General features: G+C 37.6%; 1 protein-coding gene across 4 annotated transcripts in view; it reads right to left on the reverse strand.

Moving 5' to 3' along the window:
• Nucleotides 1-912: 912 nt before the first annotated feature.
• LOC133216837 (connector enhancer of kinase suppressor of ras 2-like) overlaps nucleotides 913-20,562 on the reverse strand; it is a 194,898-nt gene continuing 175,248 nt past the window's right edge. Inside the window, exons 20-25 of one of the 4 annotated variants that reach the window (XR_009726729.1) lie at nucleotides 9,949-10,019; nucleotides 9,128-9,231; nucleotides 7,216-7,723; nucleotides 6,733-6,932; nucleotides 5,644-6,362; nucleotides 913-1,534 (exon numbers count right to left, since the gene is read on the reverse strand). Coding sequence is in view for 3 of the 4 variants with exons in the window: in XM_061361885.1 (XP_061217869.1) it covers nucleotides 6,147-6,362; nucleotides 6,733-6,932; nucleotides 7,216-7,723; nucleotides 9,128-9,231; nucleotides 9,949-10,019 (1,099 nt within the window). In the remaining variant the exon portion in view is untranslated. Of the gene's footprint in view, nucleotides 1,535-4,309; nucleotides 6,363-6,732; nucleotides 6,933-7,215; nucleotides 7,724-9,127; nucleotides 9,232-9,948; nucleotides 10,020-20,562 lie in introns of those variants that run through there. The other 3 variants (XM_061361887.1, XM_061361886.1, XM_061361885.1) reach the window with 3 other exon arrangements.

Genomic DNA, 20,562 nt, shown 5'->3' on the forward strand with positions numbered 1-20,562 from the left:
GTCAGGATGATGGGTACCACTGCCTCCAAAAGGGGAGTCATGAAAAGGTTGCCGCTGGATTGCGTTTTGCAACACTGGAGACAAATTGGTGGGTCCTCGGGTGGTTCAGTTTCTCTGATAAAACACTGTAATCAATGGTGGCCATTGTGCAAACTGGATTTTGAGGAAAAGTGGCCTGTGAACAGCACAATTAATTATAATACTTTGTTACAATTTATGTTATTCTTGAGACGAGAGGGAAAGTGGGATGAAGTAGCTTATGCAGAAACGTTTTTCACTTTGAGAAGCCATCTGGAATGGCAAAAGGATTGTAGTTTTAATCTTGCACCCCAGAACTTGTTAGTATCTTGGAGAAAGATAGTAAAAAGCAATTAAATGCTGTTGCTCTTTGTGCACCATAGGACAGTTACATGCTAAACATCTGAGGAATGTGAAGAAGGAGGATTTGGATTTGATGGTAGCCCCCCAGAGAAGGGATAGTGTGAATAACAGGGCCAAATGTGCTGACAATGAGAATTAAGCACAAGCACAGGCACCAGAGATGTTAGAGGGATCTGACGTATTTAGTTTTATAGCAGGGTGCACTAGGGGAAAACAAGGGGAAATTGTGATTGCACCTTTAAGACAAGCTAGCAGCAATGATGGTCTGGTCATGATAAAGATTCCCTTTACCATTATAGATTTGAAGATTTGGAAACAAGTGGCATGGTAATCATGCTTTTGAGAGTGTTGACAGGGATATGATTATTCACACGGCTCAGACCGCAGTAGAGCAACAAATAACAGCAGGCACATTGGCAGGTACAGTTAATTTTCACTTACCTACCACTGATCCTAACTGGGACCCTAATCAGGATCAGGACAGACAGGCTATCAAAGGTGGATTTTATTCGATATTAAGAATGTGTCCCCAAGGCAGTGTACAGGCTTAAGCTATACGAAATAAAGCAAAATGTAAATGAATCACCTTCTGGAATCGTGGGAAGATTAAAAAAGGTGATGCATAAACCTACTACTATTGATCGTGAATCAGAGGAAGGAAAGAGAGAATTAGGCCATTTAATAAAAGGTCAGTCTGCGGAAAATATAAGGAAAAAGATACAAAAGCTTGAGGGGGAAGACCAGTCTGATTTGGGAAAAATAATGGATGTGCCCTAGGAGACCTATCCCAATTGGATCACCACTGCACTGGTGCAAGTTCCCTGAAATGGTTCAAATGGTAGTGGAAAGGGGGTTGAGTCCCCAGTTATTAATATATATGGTATTAATATAATTATCAATATAATTATTAATGGAATACAATATTGTGTATTGTGGGTTATAGTGTGTTGGGTTTCGACTAGGTATCTGTTACTGTATCTATGGGGGCATAAGATAAACTCCAGGTTAACGTCAGAATGTTTAGGAAAATTGTAGCTCTCACCCAGGAAACCAGGAAAGGGGGGAGCAGCCCAGAAGGAAAGAGTGGGAAAGAAGGATTACATGGAAAGGTTTGTGAACAGACTCCATGGGTTGCACTGGAAGAGGGAGTGCCCTGAGAATCAAAATCCAGAGATTTAGTGGAATGTCAGGACAGGCAGAGAAAATGATGACTTTAGATGAAGACTGACGAGGACGGGGAAGATTTGAAACCCTCCCCAGCAGAACCCCTGGCTACAGTTAGGTTGGGGAATGATAAGGTACAATTTCTTATAGAAGCAGAGGCTACTTATTCTGTTCTAAATACTTGTAAAGGGCAATTAAGCAAACAAACAGCTTCAGTCATTGGTGCCACAGGGTGGACAGGAACCCTGCCTTTCTTTCAACCTTTAAATTGTAAAAATTGGCAAACAGATGTTGACCCATCAGTTTCTTTACATGGCTGAGTGCCCTGTGCTGTTACTGGCTAGAGATATACTGAGTAAGTTACATGCATAAATTATGTTTAAAGAAAGAAAGTTCAGATATACATTCCTGATGAAAAGGCTGTGGAGGTCCAAGTTTGATGCTACAGAAACCAGCCACTGAGCAGGATATACCAGAAGAAGTGGAGAATGAAGTCACACCAGTAGTATAGGCTGCAGAACCAGGAACTATTCGTCATTTCAGGCATCAGACCAGTAAGACAGAAACAATATCCCATAAGATTGGAAGGAAGAAAAGGACTAGAGCCTGTAATAGAAAATTATATCAAATACTTTGGGACAAAAATGGACTGTCTTTGTACTTCAGATGGTAACAACCATTCTGGAACAGGAAAGCAGTCATTGTCTTTCCCCAGGCAGGCTGTTAAAATATCAGGCTGTGCTTTTAGAACAAGAGGTCATAGAATGGAAAGGAACTAACATTTTGAACACAGCCGTGGTTTTCAAAACCAGTCCAGAAGCAGGACAGCTGACTCACAACTGTTTACAGACTGTTGAGCAGGTGTATTCCAGTCATACCACCTGCAAGATACATCCCAGAAGGATGTGCACTACAAACTGTTTGTAGATAGTAGCAGCTTTATGAAAACTGGAAACTGAAAAGCAGGATATGCTGTGGTAACCAAACATGGGATCATAGAGAGTTCTGGAATTGTCAGAAAGTAAAAATTTGCTTTCAAGGCATATCAATTTGATAACATTCTGGTGAATATTGGTAATCATGTTGCTGACAAAGCAGCCAAAGAAGCTGTGGGTGAGGACCTTATACTGATATTGCCTCATAAGTATCAGTGCTTGGATAACGATGTTCCAAGTTACCAAACCAAGGATGAGAAATTACGTAGTCTATTAGGAGCTAAGAAGAATGGTGTGTTGCATCACACAGGCAAGTAGTAATTTCCCAGCCTCCTGTGAGAAGAAAACCACCAGGCAACTTATGGGGGAACAGAATCAATTGCTTAGTTAAGGATATGAACACAGCCAGGAAGGAATCATGTAAGTCCATATGAACTGATGTATGGGCAGCCTTACCAACTGCCTTTTGTTCCTGGTGAAATGTCTTTGCAGGGAAAACAGGATGTCAGACAATACCTGCTGGCACCAGGTTAAAACTCTGGTGATGTCTTGGTAGGATGTTACCTGAACTGTAGCTGGACAATGTAACTTGAAATCAAAGAACCACAGACAGGCTATTGAAATGCTCCAGAAGGGAAAGGGTGGTATTGGTTGTGTAATAATATTGCTATTGGATATTACAATAATCAAACCCTTCCAACCAGAAAAAGGATGGATAAGAACCTTCCTAAAAAGGACCAAGATATTCCATAATGCCGTTGTTGATCGTCCTACAAAACATCATAGTTTTGTGAGATGGTTTCTCCCTTGGTTGGTGGTGAGTGAATTAGAAAAGATGATCATAAATACATCAGCAGGAACTGAAACATTGAAGACAACATTATAGATGCTATACAGGCATTACAGATTGAGGTATCCAGCCTATCTCAGATAACACTGCAAAACCGTATGGCGCTTGATCAGCTGTTATCTTCCCAAGGAGGTGTTTGCACAGTTATAAACACAAGCTGCTGCACATACATAGACCAGAGCGGCAGGATATCCACAGATATCTGGAAGCAAGCTAAGGTCTTACATCAGGCTGCTAAAGATGATACTTCCTGGGGATTTGAAGAATGATGGCGTGGACTTACTTCTTGGCTACCAAATTGAATATGGTTAAAAAAACCTCGTTTGTGATCATCATCATCAATAATTTGTGTCTGTATCCTAGCATGTATGATGATTCAATTTTGTAGTTGTTGGTCACAATGGTGTATTAGAATCAAATATGGGTAAACGGTATAGAATGAGACAGGATATATGTATATATATCCTATGTCTCAAAGGGGAAAATGTAGACTCAAATTACATGTTTAAACTTATAAAAGAGGTGTGACTTTAAAGTAACACAGAATAGAGCAAAATGTTCTAACATGCTAATACACAGAGATAAAGGAATGTTGGGCTGACAGGAGAAGGAACATCACAGGACTGATAGCAACTAAGGAGACAATAAATCAGACCAAGGATGCCAGCCTTTAAGAGAGTAGAGTGGCATCCAGTGTGGAACAGAGCAGATGCCAGGACCTACCAACTGCTAACTCAGCACTAGGACCTTGTGAGTGTGCGCAGGCACTGAGGTCATTCAGTAAACACAGCGAGGAAGACTATCAGAGACCAGCAGAGACCCCCCCTCAGCAAGAAAGCACACGTATAATTAGGATGCAAATATTATAATTAGTTCCCGAGAATGTCATGAATATGCAAATAACTTCCTGGGAAAGCTGTAAATATGCATGAGTATGCTAAATATAGAGCTGCTGCCAGTAAGCAACGGGTGCGATTTGCATGTGCACCCAGAGCTGCAATGAAGAATGCTGCTTTCTGAAACTCCATATTGAGTCTTAGAGAGTTTCTCTGACCAACTTTTATGGTAAAAGTATTTTTAATTGGCAATAAATTACATTAATTTTCTCCAAACCAAGTCTGTTTTGCCCCTGGTAGGTGATCTCCCTGTTTCAACCTACAAGCTTTTCCATGGTAGTTTCTCCCTGTATCCTAATGAGGAGGAGGAGGAATGAGTAAACTGGTGGCTAGGCAAGATCAGCCCACCACAGCCGCTTTGTGGAGAGTGAACTAACAGATAAGTTTAGTTCAAACTTCACCAGTTCTGGCTTCTTGAATAATGACATGTCTTCCTGGATAGCAGGACCTCACTAAGATAATGTTTTTTCCTGTATTATACTGAGCTGTGTAAATTTTACAGTTCTTGATGTATGAGAGACGAGATTTATCTCATGAAAAGATTATCAGTGAATGCTTGTGTTTAAGTGAAATGATGCCAGCTGAATTCACATCCCCTTTGTTCTGCTTTTAGAAATATTCTAGCAAGCATAGTCAAAGAATATTGTGAACGGGTGTTACGAGTTTATGTTCAGTAAATGCTACTGAACATAGAGCATTTTTTTTGTTTGTTTGTTCTTTTTATCTTTTTTCCAAAAGTATTTTCTCCAAAATCTGATTCTTAGAAATCATTCCCATCCAGGCAAGGAAGTGAAATACACTATGTGACTCATGTGTCTTCCTAAACCAATCAATACAGATTGGGTTTCAAATGATGTATTGAATAACTTCACCCACTTGCTAATGTACTACTAACAGTTAAAAATTATTGCCAGACGTTGTATCATTTTGAATCATTTTCTCAGCTCTAGGTGTCACAGTTTAATTGATTAGTTCAGGAGTTTCTTAAGCTTAATTCTCATCCTTGAAGCATGCTCTTTAGAATTCTGTGACTCACAGTCATGTGTCACTTAAATTCACAGTGAAGAAACTATGAAAACCTGCAGTATGTAGCATATTCAGTGCAGATGTATTTTCTTTCACCATGATATCCTTCAAATTATATTAAAATCAGTTCAAGTTGCAGCATTAGTGAACAACCAACATTGTTCTACTCATATCTTAATCTCTGTGCCATACCAGCTTGCTTATATTCTTTCACTTTAAAGGCAGTCACAGTATGTTTCAAACACAGTACCTAAATGGCATGTACAGTATGCCCATAGGGCCAGACTGGGATCTATTTGCTAGATGTACAGTGTACATTTTAAGGCACACTATAGGGATTGAGTTTACATTTTGATAACTCTGTCCTTTTATTTGCAGTGATGGTCACTACCTGGAAATGTTGCAAAAATAAACATTCATCTCTAAGAGTGGCCAGTGTGTTGATGTTTTCATTTTGTGTTTTTCTCAAGAAAGAATGTGTGAGGATGTGAACTTCAGGGCATTTTAAAAGTAATGAAAACTACTGTGTTACATTTTATATACATAGATATGTCTCGATCGATATCTAAATATATAAAATGATTGTAGGAGCTCATATTATAAGCTTAGTTTTATTACAGTACTTTAAATATACTGGTATTTATTTTCAGTTACACTTCTGCACTGCTTCTTTCTAATGCAGAGCTTGATATGGACATTGGTTGATAATAGCAAATGGAAAAAATTAGGAAAGAATATTATTGTCTTATCATGCAATGTAGTAGGCATCCTGTGGCACTATTCTCTTATCCAACTTATTTACAGTACTGCTGAGTACATTATCAATAAATATTACTGTATTTGCCTTATTCAGTTTTTCATGGCACCCAGCAATTATTCAGGGTATGAGTCCTGTCACACGTGAGTTTCAATGAAGGAGTGTGTATGTGTCAGCATTGGTGCTGAGGATGGAATTTCAGAGGCTCCATTTTGAGATTTCACAGCAGCACTGTACTCACAAATGTCCAGGAAAAACTCATAGTTCTTTAGTTTCCAATCTTTAAACTTCTTTGATGTTAAGTTGGGATCATCCAGAAGACTGTTGATAACAGTAAGGTCGATTTCCTTTGCCTATCAAATTCCAGAGAGACAAAATACATGTCAAAATGAAACTTACGCCACGTTTTGTATTTTGTCACTTTATTTCTTCTTTCATTCTAATGCAAAGGGTGAGGGAAACTGCTATGGACATGTGAAACTTCCACCTACATTCAGGAACTTTTACAGCTTAAACTGTGAGAACTCCATCACACGCCTATGAAGAGTGCCAAATTATTTACTTATTTATATTTTCCTTAAGCTGGAGTATGTTTGTTTTCAAGTGTTCTTCATTTCTTTGGAACTTAATTCTGAAGCTCCAGAGGAAGCCTCATCCATGGGAAACATTTATACTTTTACTAGTTTATGTTGCTTATACACAAAATTAGTGATAAAGCCTTACTTTTAAAGTGCTCTTGAGAACTCTGATGTGGTGCAGCTTTTCATTGATAACTGGATCGTTACATCGCTTTACAAAAGACTTGCGGAACTCCTGCTTGGTGGAAGGACGCTGCTCTCCAAAAGCTGACAAACTGGCTTGTTCCAGAGATTTGTAGAGCTCTTGCAGACCATCTGTATTTTCTCCTATTTCTTTTACGTTTTCTGAAAGAAAGCAAAGAAGCCTAACAATCAATCTAATGATTCAGGTGAAGTTTTTAAAACCAGCAAGCGATACTAATTTTTGTTTTGCTAAAACAAGAACATTTTGATCAGCCCCAAAGCTATGCTCTTAGCATTATATCCAAGCATTTCAAGTACAAACTCCTGTTACATGTATTTGCCAACATAAAACTGTTCAACGACAAAAACCTTGTCTGAGAGTAATGGCAATACTGCTCTGGCTTTCAACAGCATTCAGAGGATCAGAACATCTGCAAAAGCTTACCTTCTGCACAGAAACTATTATGCCTTCTAATAGGAACTTTCTCTTCTAGCTTGTCATCTGTTCCTTCTATGGACTTTACATGGCCCTTACCCCTCACGTCTCTGTTTCGGGGAAGGCTTTGACTGCGCTGCTGCTGTGGCCTGCTACGAGAGCTATGTCCCCTTTGACATTCCACCAAAGGGAAAGGTCCATCCTGCTCATAATTGTGTCGTCTCTGGACTGGTAGCGTTGCTTGTCTTCGTCTGTCTGGTGACATTCCAGGCTGGCCACTCATGTACTCTGCATCAGGAGGAACAGTCTGAAGAAAATGGAGCCCTGAACTGGTTAGTGGAGTCTCTATCAGATCCTGCCACGAGCGTCTCTCTCGGTAGGGAGGTCTGCATCCCGATGAGTGGGTGCTTCCTGCTACATCTTGCCGAGAATCCTCAGCAGAAGAATGAGAATATGTTGATTCACTTGAAAAGTGTCGACCTTGTTTGACTTCAGGGAAAGGACTTGAAGAATTCACCTGAAGAGATACAAAAGTACCTGACGATAAACTAGTGGTTTAGACAGACCCAAGAAATGACTGTAGTGTAGAACGTTATATGATACACACTAATAAAATGGTCTGATGTGTGTTTTGATATGTCATAATATGAACCTCTGTAAACAGAATATAATTAGCAGTGAGAACCTTTATGCCAGTGCTATGTTTTAACCACTCCCTATTCTTGTTTTACACATTCTCTGCCCATGAGCAACTCCTGCTGGAAAGAACAGTATAATCCTGGTACAGATTTCCTGAAGACCCATCCAATTTGTGCTCAGTCCAGCAGTATGCAGTGAAGACAAGAAAGTCCTCAAAAGAAACCATAATTGGATTTCTTCATTTTAGGGAATAAGTATCCAGCCAAATAGGAAAAAAAACCCACAACCAAAACAACTTCAGCACCCAGGGGGACTGCTGAATTCTCAAATTATTTTAGTTACTTCTGCTGGGTCTTTATATAATTTTAATTAAAAAACAAAGAGAAAGGCAAAAATGTGGAAAAACAGAAAGGGAGGGGCTTAACCTGTATCTCAGTTGATAAAACAGCATCACATGGGTGAAAATCAGTCTGAACTTCACCCATGTGATGCTGTTGTCTCAGTCACTCTTTCTTTGGTTCTGGCTGTGTGAGGATCGTGTCATTCACGCTGAAGAAAAATCTGAAAGAAAAATAGAGAACAGTCCTATCTGCACTTAGAAATACAGAGTAATTATCACAGCTTGTCTATGTTCCATATAATAGACATGTTCTTATTTGCTGCTAGAGCCTCTTCATATACAAAATGTTTTTTTGCCTCAGTTATCAAAACCTGTCTGCACACAATATATTAGAAGTACTTTTATCAGCTCCTTCACATCTTATGACTATCAGAAGATCCTGCTGCTACTATGGTATTGTACACAATGCTTCGTACTGTAAATAAGCCTTTGCCTCTAAAGATATGTTCCTTAAAAATATGTTTGTACTAGACCAGGATCACTCATGAATGTGATCTATCTTAATCTCTAACATCTGGTATCCAATATTCATGCTCAGAAAACAATCTCTGTATCCCATCCACCACATTCTTTTCATATTCTGCAGTAAAGTCAGTATTTGACTATTAGTAGGTATAGTCTCTCAAATCCTATAAAGGTCACATTCACAGTCTGGTGACATATCTGTGTAAGAGACATTTACCACAGCTTTTCTTGCAACTGGATTGTTAAGAAAACATCTGGGTCTTAGTTTGTGATGAACAGCAGTAATTTCATTCTTACAATGAGATTCATCTTTGCTCTGCCTTGATGGCAATTAAATATTCCAAACCAAAGAAAAAGCAAATAAAGGCACATACATTTTTTGGTGACCTACTGTCAAATGCAGTATTTATAACTCACTGAGGGTGTTCGATGATAGCTGTCACATAGTGTTGAAGAGCCTTCCTGCTTCAGGGTCAGAGAGCCATCAATGTCATCCTGGTCGCTTTCACTCCAGTAATCTGCTAGCAAAGCATTCTGGGTTTCACTCATGTGCTTTAAACACCATTAGCATGCAAAGGTAAACATTTCACAGTCACCTAGGTGTTTGGCAGACACTAAGGAATAGACTTGTGAAAGTGTTTGGCACACTGATATGCAGAACCACCATCAAAGGTTTTAGGATAGTGTTACAGAAAGCAGGATAGGCAACCAACTACCACCCTACGTAAAAACCACCTTCTGATCACAGGTTTTCAAAGAGAAGCTTCATTCTAGATGTCAAAGTAAAGTTGAGCCTGAACACTTCGTTTAATTATCTCAGCATAACAGTTTCCACCATGGGTAGTGGTGAAAGAGGCAAGGCTGGCACCTGAGCTCAGGAGATGCAAAACCACTGTGTTCTAAACCACAGTGACCTATGTTTGTGATGTCTTCACTTGCTCCAAGGTGATGAGCAAACCCGATGGCTGTGACCGGGGAGGTCATACCTCACCCTCAACTTTGCATTCTCCTTATTGCCGGTTTTAAACAGTTTCAAGAATTTTGCTCAGGATTTTATTTTCTCTGGTGGTGGCACCAGTAAATACAGTGCTTCAAGGATAGGGATTCTTAGGAAAATTGTTTTTTTTTTTTAAAAGATATGGTTAATAAAGAAGACAGTTATGACATCTCCAACTTTGTTCAAATAATGAACAGATACATACTCTGCTTTTTTCTCCCAATTATATCTGAAGCATTACCTTCATCTGGATGAATATCCTTGTCATCAGGTGTGTAACCAATTGCTGCGAGACCCAAACGATTCATCCATCTAAGAGAATAAAAAATGAGTAAGAGAGATATTTAAAAGGAACATTTAGTGTAAATCTCAGCACATTCTTAACATTTGGAAAAGTCAGAGATAATGCTTAGCCCAGAAATTGAACACGGTTAAAATCATAATTCAGCTGTGTTCAGTGGTTAATTATTTCAAGTGAGGGATGTTCCAGTTCAAGTACAATGCAGCTGTACCTCTGGGCTTCTGTTCACATCTGCTGGAGGATGTTTGTCAAGTGGAGTATCAGACTCATTGCATTTTATTCTGCTGCATAGAACACTGAAGAATCATGACATCAGATCTTCCTTACACCATCAAGACAATATGAAGCATATGCACTAACACTCTAACTTTAGCACTAACTGAATGAAAGTTTAGAATAGTCTGTGTAGAACAGAGAGCATCCAGCTCAGTCTCCATATCAAGCAGACTCAAATCCTCTCTAAGCTGCATCTGCAAACTGTTTGTGTGGAATGATTTCCAGAGGCATTGCATAAAGGAGCACATTGCATTTATTCTGATTGCTACTTGTATTAATTTGAGGAACTTAACCTGAATTGCAAAAATGCTATCAAATAAAACAGAGTTATGAAAATAATTGGATGAAGATCTATATAGGAAATAAGTTGTATTAAATGTGTAGAATAAAAAAACTAGACCAGACAGTGACAGTATTCCACTGGTTATTTGCTACGCTAGATTCATGCTACTGGTGATGTAAATGTCTAAGCTGCGATATCAATATTATTTTGCTTTGACTTTTTCACATGAAATCTTAGGTTTCCGAAACAACAGTTGGAATGTTGGAAATACTTCAATGTTTGCATTTTACAGTGGATGTTCTGGTTTCTTTCTTTGTCCTAAAATTAATCAGTTTGACAAAAAAAAAAAAAAAGATTCATTGTTTCATTAGGAAAATACATAGTGTATTTTGTATATAGTATAGTAAGTTTTGGTGAAAATACCTGTAGAGTTTTCTTTACATAAAATTATGAGATGCTTATAAAATATGTAATTGAAAGACAATAGAAAAGGAAATGGAACACACAGAGGGGAAAGCCACTTCTTAATGTTAAGCAAATGGAAAATCAAGAATTGCCCTATTTTCATCAACAAGGAAATATAACCAAAGAAAAGAGCCCTATTAATAGACATATTCAGTGATGGGGATGCATTCTTAACTGTTCTCTTCACAGTGACTAAAGTATTTACTATGTTATCCATTTCCTAGTATGTTGCATGTAAGGTAGTCTTCAGAAGCAGTTCATTTTTCCTTAACATTGCAACATGAAATTTGCTAATAATTATGTTCTTTGTTAATGAATCTTGCCATGACAAAAACATCTTTCAAAAGCTTCAAGAAAGACATAAGCAAACAATACATAGTAAAAGGGCAAGTTTTTTGCAGATTAAAACATGAAACCTATTCAGTGTAATTCTTTCCTGCTTGAACAGAAAAAAGCTTCTAAGGATATATGTGAATGTGTTATTGATTTAATAGTACAGTATATGGAAGGTGGCATACACAGTAGGGAGGCAAGATGAGACGGATGAGTGAACTCTCCACTAAAAATAGCTCGCAGTTCAGCATCTATTGATCTCCTGGTCGAAGCAACGCGTGGCAGTTGCTCAGAGCAATGATCTTAATCTGTAATATTGGATATAACACTGACTCATTGCATGGCCTTCAGCAAATCGTTCTACATATGTTACGACTTTCATAAGTATCCAAAGGGCACAACAACATTTACTTCCCAGAAGGAATCATTGTAGGGATTAATTTACTTGCAAAACTACGAACATATAAAGATTGTACAATAATACTGTTTTGCATTTCAGTATTAGAACAGAAGCGAGCAGGTTGGAAATAAAAATGGAAATGCTGATTAGTGTTCACAAGGGCAGGGTCAGAACTGCTTACAGACAGGTTATTTGCATTGGCATATCAATAACTTATCTTTATCACACAAAGAAGTAAATTGCAAGTGGATTAACAGGTTTGCAGAAAAGATTTTCTACAGTGCTCACCAGTCTAATTTCATTCCACAAACAGCATACTGATCACTTGACATTCTCTTGAAAGACATATTCTTTATTGCACCGATTGAAATGACATCATACCCCTGCTCATTATTAAGCATTTGTATTCACTATTTTTTCAACTGTTGTTCCTGAATTTCTAAACTCATTAGCACTGGAACAGAATAGTTTTAGTCATTCTTTACCATATGCCTTTGGCAATTAAGCAGAATGCCTGAGCAGCTTCAACTAAGGTTCTGCTTAAGCACCAGTGATAAATGAAGACTCATTACCATTTTCAAAGTTAAAGCAGATTCAGCTGTTTCGTTGGTCAGTGCATGGAAATTTATATTGTCTCAAATTTCTTGCCAGATTTATCTTGTTGCTCATTGTTAATTTGAGAATTTTAGATCTTGGAAGTGTATATAGATAACAGCCAAAGTGTTAGTACTAATCTTCAAGAGAACTTGGATATTCTTAGCATACGCAGAGTATCAGCTTTATTCATATCGTCTCCAGTGTAAATTCTCTAAGACTGCTCAGATTTTTCTCTTCCAGAGGGCCAGAAGATCCCCAGCTATAGTTACAAGTTCTTTCTTCTTCATTTTACCACAATTTAGAGTTAGCTTTTTGTCAAGACAACAAAAAAGGGTTATCTGATGATAAACTCTCTTCTGATAAAAGAAAAAGAATCTCAATTTGAGGTTTTGTGTTTTTAAGAAAGCATGGGTGAATGTTTTTGAGGTTAATCAGGAGTTATAGATGTGCTAAGATTACACATCCTTTTTTTACAGTTAACATCAAATGCAAGCTCAGTTCAAAGGAAAGCTATGTAAACTTGATGAATTTACTTGATGAGCAAACCATTTCCGTTTTTAATAAAACAGGTAGTCAAGGTTATAAAAAGTTCTCCATGGAAAGCTTGGAAACTCAGCTATTTGGTTCTGAACTCTTCATTGAGTGCCTTGTAGGAGTATGTGTCAGAACTGGACTCTATGGTGTAGATGACTCTGTGCTTAATTGAAGGTCATGCAACGCAAGACTGTGCTGCCCCTGACAAACAGCTATATTGAAAAAAAACAGAAGACATTTGTCTAATTAGGTTTATATAGCTATATCCCTAATAGCTCTTTGAACTTCATGTGTTCATAAAAAGACAGGAGATACTCTGGCAGCTACATGCACAGCAGTTTTACATGCACGTCTCTATGTATCTTGTCCCCCTGAAGCAGAAAGTTAGACTCCTCTTCCCCCCCCAGATTCTGCCTTTTTCCTTTGATGATTTGGAATATTTTGTTTTGATAGTTAAACAACTTCAACAGCACTTTTCACTGAATCAGTTGTGGTGACATGGAGCTGTACTAAACGACCCAGGGATACTTCACTACAACATTTTGATGCGAGGAATAGTAACAGACTAAGGAAAGGGTTAAGAGTTTTCTTCAAACTATGTACTGATTGTCTTAACTTAGTATAGGGAACAGGTATGCTCTTGTTCTTGCTAGTTAAACTATAACCCAGAATAGAATAGGTAACCAAAACACATTGTTTAAAATCAGGGACCCTTTTCCCTCAAGAAGATGAGTGTCTGACAGGAACCTTTTTCAACTAGTCTTTAAAAGACTTGAGGTTGCCAGCTGGGGAAACTGTGCCAAGGTTGAAAAGTGCACAGCGAGGAAGACTTCTTACTTCATCCAGAAGACCCCGGCCCAAGACCACCAGATGGCAGTGCGCAGGTGCAGAGGGGAGGGGAATGGTATTAATGAGTTCTTGGAACTAATTGTAACCATCTCCTCCTATGCTTGTGAAATCTGATGAATATGTATGTTTGTGTGTAATAAATATCTAGCTTGTTGAGCTCTCGGTGTGCGAGTTAGGAGGAGCGAACCCCCTCGCACCCAGCACCACAATAAGCATATCTGCTTTATAACTCTTTGTGAGTTGTGAAGTTCTAGTCCATAAATCAATTTTACTTTTAATATTGTACAACATCTGTATAAGATGTGGTATCTGTCTTACTGAGGTACGTTGTAACAACTTACAAGGGACCCAAAAGTGTATTAACTATTTTTTATTGACGGTAACTTACTGAACCAAATGCAGGGAAAGATAAGTTTCAAGTGTTGTCATCTAAATACATAAGTGAGTTTTGTACTTTTCTCAATGGTTTAAATTCTAAATAAATCAGACTTGACTTTAATTAATTCTGTTAATTAGAAACAGGCCCTGTTGTCATTGCTTTGGGATAAAATAGAGTTGCATGGTAGGAAGTTAAGTTAAATTTACTGAGTTAATTCTGGTTAGTACCAAGGGATTACAGCCCAGGGTGTCTTTTGGGAGTCTGATTCTATCCCTAGGCCTGGCAAGTGATGATTACAAAGACACTGAGGGCAGTGATGAACTAAGTAGCTGTTGCAGTAATCAAAACTTGGTACAGAGGAGTGAGTCATGCTTGAAATGCCCTGTATTGTCAGGAGTTAGGAGCACATTCTCTTACTGATCATCTGATAAAAACACTGGAAAATGCTGAAGAGAACCAAACAACTAGGGAAACAATTTTGCATAGCTTCACTGTCCTAACACACTGCATTAAAAATGAGAATACGCTATTACTCATTGTACAAATGGAGGAAGTTTCTGTTTAGTGCCTCTTACAATTTACTCCTGCTGAGTGTGGAGATGAGCCAGTCCAAGGTCAGTGTGAGGTTTTGGGACTGAAGGCAATGATAGTTTTCATAGTGGCATCACACTTTACCCACTTGGCTATTCCTTCCTACAGCTTCGAGTGAAACAGCATGAGTAAAAAAGCCAAAACAATTTGGACAATCTCAGTTATAATAAATTTGAGAGAACAATTACATTTAGTGCATGAGAATGGAAACCAGAGGCAAAAGGGTAACCATCTTTTAAAGAAAGACGTGTGAGTCTGTAATTTTTAAGGTTATAGTTAAAACCATTCCATAAATTTCTGGAGAATGGGTCATGGAGTAGTGAGTTTCTGTGGTTCAGGTAAGTTTTATTTGCTCATATCCTCAATGCTGCATATACTTTTGCATATACAAGATGGCTGGTATGTAGAAGAAAGAAGAAACTATTTAATTCAACTGAAAAGGTAAATAGAGGATATATCCTGGAAAGGTGCAAATCCAAGAAGGAATCTATCCACTTTCATTATCTTTCTGTTAAATGTTCCCTTGAAAATGAAGCCAATGAAATACTGAGACACTGAAGGATAGAATAAAGTTCTGTATTTTCTTTCTTTCTTGCATCTTTTCATCAGTTGGTACTTGCACTTGTATGTTGTCTTGGGCTTGTGCAATAAATATCTCAATGCAGGAAAAGATCTTTCTTCACTTTTGAGATTGCATCTACACTTCACATAATTTTGTTAAAAGGAAAAATAAACTAAAGTGGAAGTTAAATTTGACTTAATCAAGTTATCTTTAAGTCTATTAAAAATAGATTCCCTTGAACTATTTATTTCATACATAGAATTTATTCACTGCAATTTATATTTAATTTATAATTTAAAACTTCATATTCTGTTTTTTATTTTCTTGCATGGGAGTAATTGAATTCTAGAATTCAATTCTTTGTAATACTGTATTTTTAAACTGATTTAATTGTTTTTGTACTTGCTATGCTGGCATCTTCCTGACCAGTTTCTCTTACTGGACCCTTAAAAAAGAAATCAGTAAGTTTCCCATGTTGGTTCCTAAGGTACATTATTTTCAGTATTTTCTAAGGCTATACAGTTAACATATTCATTTAATAGAATAAAGGTTCCTGTAGTAGGTGTGGCTAAAAAGAAGCCTTGATTTTCCTCAACCCAAAATAAAGCCCTAAAATGTAACTGACGTCTCACAGTGAAATACAGCTCTAAGCAGTCTTCTCAATGAGCTCATCTCTCCAAACATATCAACTCTTAGCAGCCTGTATTTCTGCTATTGTATTTGTCACAGTTGCTGGAATTTGTTAAGTAAAATCATTCACGGCTAAACTGCAAGTACTTTCTTATTTAATCCTTTGACATGACTCTGTTGATCTTGTTTTGTGCATTGTCTTCTTAGATTTGTCAGGCTGGAAAAATATGAAAAACCCCCAGACAGCTTAAGAGCTGGCAAGTGAACCATGGCAGTTTGTACCCTCCGTGCATATGCATCTACTTCATCCACTTAATGGGATTTTTGACTTCACCCTGTCAGCCAGCTGCACTGCTATGCCTCTGTAGTCAGAAGGCTGGTACTTAAAGGTACGGAAGCTGATACTTAAAGGAATCTGTTAAGATGACAATAAGATATTTTCTTCATTAGTCAAATGTGGCTTCTGGATTTTACTCTTCAGAAACCTTGTACTATTGGATTTACCATGTTACTCTGGGTAACTCACCAAACCTTTTGGGCATCCACTTAAGGACAAGTACTGGCTGCCGCACTTGCCTACAGCTTCCTATGCTGACTGACATTATATATCCTTCAGCATGTGCAGCCACGTAGTATTCTCCAGATAATTTTCTACCATTCTTACCAAAGTACAAGGAAGAGATGTAAAGCTGTAAAAGTGCTTGACCCAAAATAAAGCTTTGAAGACATGAAATATTCTTTATGAGCAAGAGAACTGAGTTTAGTATGGTCTGAAAAGGTATGAGTGGGTCTTTTTGGGTTTTAGAGGGCAACTTTTGTAAGAATGGGATGATTTACTTGTGAAATTATGTAACTCTACTTTCACATGTTCTTAAAAAAATCAGATCATATAGGCCAAACAATACTGTTAAATGCCTGGCTTATTTAATTATATATATACATTACTTATTTTCATTACTAAAAACTTGAGGTGTTGCAGTGTTAACTTCTTATCTCCAGCATAACACCACAATATGTGACTCTGATGTATGTGCATTCATCACTGAGAGCTACAGCACTGTAATCACAAAAATCTGCTATATTAAATGCAGTTAAATTGTTTAACTCCCAGAAGAACTATACTAATTCACAATGATATTATTTACAGCAGAATTTGATTAAGTTAATTTCGTAATATAAACTAGTACAGAAAGACTATGCAAATTCTAACTCCCACACATTAGGGATAAATTCGTACCTGAATGCTGATTTGGATTGGGTATTGGATAATAGTAATTTTGTACTGCAAACTCCTTATAGCTATGCTATAAGTGACTGGTTCTCAAAGTGTATTAACTGGAAAATGGTACTTCACAAGTCTGTGGTAAGTAGTCCATAAATCATAGAAAGAAGGAGTTAGGTGACTAGCCAGGAAAAGGAGATTTTAAAGACGTACAGCCATGTACTAGTACTTCCTGGTGTATTTTTCCCCAAACGGAGCATGGTAGCTCTACTATTGCACTGTTCACTCCCACATACATAGTGACTGAATCAGGTCTCTGGGGCCTGCAGCTAATTCTGATCAGAAAATTGTTTTACTGGTACTGCAACTTACGAGCTTTTATGTGAGAACATTAAATTAGAAGACTGAAGTGGCCTTGGGCATGGACTATTTTTCCTGGATTCGAAACAAGTTTATAGGAACATAAAGGAAGAAGGAGAGAACATGCTGTTTATGTTTACTTACACCACCATTGGGAATCTCCATTTCAGGGATTTTTATTTGAAACTACCTTTCAAGTTCTGCAGAATGATCTCTTTGCTTTTCATTGCGTGAGGAACTGGGGAGCAAGAGCTCTTTAATAACACATTCATCTCTATTTGTTAAAGAACTGTTAAATTAGGGCAGACAGATCTGACATGATTACTCTTCTGCTCGCTTCTAAGGAACTCTTATTTATAAGATGGGCAATGTCTAACAAGAACATGGGTCTGAAATTTTTAGTTGCTGAGATATCTTCTTGGCTGCTACCTTATTTGTAAGTGAAGATTGAAAGTAAGTTAGAACTGTAAAAGTTGTATTAATACTTTTAATTATTTAACTGGCCCACCATCTTTTAATATTAACTGGTCCACCATCTGATTTGGCCAAGATCTGTCAAAGAAACTAAAATGCCCAACATTTAAGGAAGACAGCTGAGTGAACTTCAGTAATAAGAGGATGATTTAGACAAAGCCATGAGTAATTTGCTTGGTTATATTCTATGCATAAAAATAAAAAAAGATATGTATCCTGAAGTTTACTTATTATCAATATAGATTTAATTCAGAATACTTCAATTTTCAAAGAGTTTCCTTTTAAGAGAAATATTGTATTACAATCTTTCAGCTGTTTACCTGAAAAATAGTGGGAGCAACCCAGTAGCAGATATTCGTTCTATTTTTTTGAATGAATGCAAAGGTGTATGGAAGTTATTAATATTGCAAAGTTAACCCAGTTATTCAAATCAAATGTGATCAAATTAGTCAGCATAAAATGAAGACTTTTCTAAATTTAATATTTGGAGTCCATAAGGAGATTTTAAATGCACTGCAGTGCACACTTCAGTCACATGCAAGTTTTAAATAAAGTAGATATTGTAAAACAGCTGAATATTAAATTCAGTGCTTGTTTCCTTAGGAGTATTAAAGCCATAAACAGGTTATGCACGATACAGTAATAGATGAAGCACTTCTGGGAAATAAGGCCTTTAACAAGCTTGGAGCACCCTGTGACCATGGCAAGCAAAAGATGAGCTCATCAATTTCATTATTAATTCATTCCTAAGAACACAACTATGCTCATGTAAGATCTGACAAAACAGTGTGAGCATTAATTTTGCAAAACAAAGTCTGTCTACACCACACAACACAGCAGGCAAAATTCAGCTGCAACGGGGTGACTGTACCTGCTACATACAAATCAATTACTACCCATTGGCATACAATTCTTGCAACAGCAATGCGGTCATAAAGGCAGGTTAAAATATTCTGGAGTGGAAAAAATTATTAAACAGTGAATATGAAGTAGGAAACTCTAAAAACAGTTGTTAAACCGAAACCTGGTGGTAAACGCAGTTGAAGAAAGGGTATGTGCTCCCCACACAGTGAATAAAGAGATGCTGTGGCCCTCTCCATATTAAAACTCCTTTACTTTTCAGCATGAAAAGTCTACCATTCTATCAGCATAGAAAATCCAGTTAAATTTTGTGGTGGCTGCAGGATTATGAGATGCTCTTTTTCCTCAGATAGCTAGCAATTTGCTGGGAAGACAGAGATTTGTAAAATTAGGATTTCAAGTGCATTTTTCATCTATGAATGTTGCTTATTAATTTTTGAATTTCACACAGAATATCTTGAAGAAGGAATTCCAGGAAGCATTTAAAAGCTGCAAGGGATGCCCCAGAGGCAGCATAGTAATTCACCATTTGGACTGGAGAGTGAATTCCAATTACTCTACAAGAACAGCATTTCTGAAGGAAAAATAGTGCAAATAATACTTCAAAAGGAGTTAACTTTTTGTCTTCTCCATGGAAATCAGTCCCCAAAAGTCAGGAAAAAGGCTCTTAAAAATTCCATAGTAAATGATATGAAATGATAGTATGATATGAAGATATATCCTGGTACCTTCCCAATGAAGGCTGTAAACTCTAACAAAGACAACCTCATTGGCCACCCATAGAAAAATCTATTAATATTGTAAGAGCAGTTTATCAAATGTGTGTCAAGACTCCTTGAGTCAGAGCATTTTATGTTGTAATAGGAAGGCATGATCAATTGCACTTCAGCAAATGATAGCTATCAAAGTAGCTAAAATCAAGGGAGGGACAATGCATGGTTAAGAATAGCAGAAAACGCTCACTTCAGTTTTGGACCAAAGAAATCTCAGCCACGTCACATAAATGAACAATGGAACGTTATTAACATTGGAGACAATATGTTTCAGCAAATTTATATCCTAAAAATGACAGCTAGCCACAATGAGATACTCTGGATAAGTGAACCTCAGCATTATCCTCATCAGTGGATGATGAACTGGCCTCAACTTTTTCAATACAGCCAATCTTACGCATCAATACGCTATTTCCTAAAGGGCTACATAAGCCACAGGATATAAATGCTCAATTTAAAAATAATTTTTAGACATTAGTATTCCAAAGAATCCAGCTGCATTATAAAGTAATTCTGTCTTTTTAAGTTTGTGAACAGAAAAAACTAAGCCTCAAAGTTTGAGCTATCTATGCAAGGAAAGACTTAAGGCTTCAGAACATGGTAACATTGTCCCATGTGTCCTTGCTTTTTACCTCAGCTAGGAATAAACAAATTAGTGAAGTAACAGGAGGAGGTAGAACATTTGACTCTGCCTTTGAGGACCAGAGTTGCTGTCCCTCCTTGATCTAACCTCTGCCTTCATCACTGAATCACAAAATAGAAACACAGACTAATTTAGGTTAGAAGAGATCCCAGGAGGTTGTCTGTTTCACTCCCCACCCACAGCAGGGCCAACTTTGATGTTGGATCAGGTTGTTCAGGGCCCTGTCCAGTCAAGTTCTGAATGTCCTCCCAGCACATCCAAAGGCATTTAAAAGCACACAGTAATGCCAAAAATGGAACTTTCCTAGCTCTGTGCCTTGTGG

The sequence above is a fragment of the Neopsephotus bourkii genome, unplaced genomic scaffold (assembly GCF_033783945.1).
Source record: "Neopsephotus bourkii isolate Nb327-2 ecotype Australia unplaced genomic scaffold, CSIRO-AGI_Nbou_v1 NB_1067, whole genome shotgun sequence".
Taxonomy (NCBI): Eukaryota; Metazoa; Chordata; class Aves; order Psittaciformes; family Psittacidae; genus Neopsephotus; species Neopsephotus bourkii.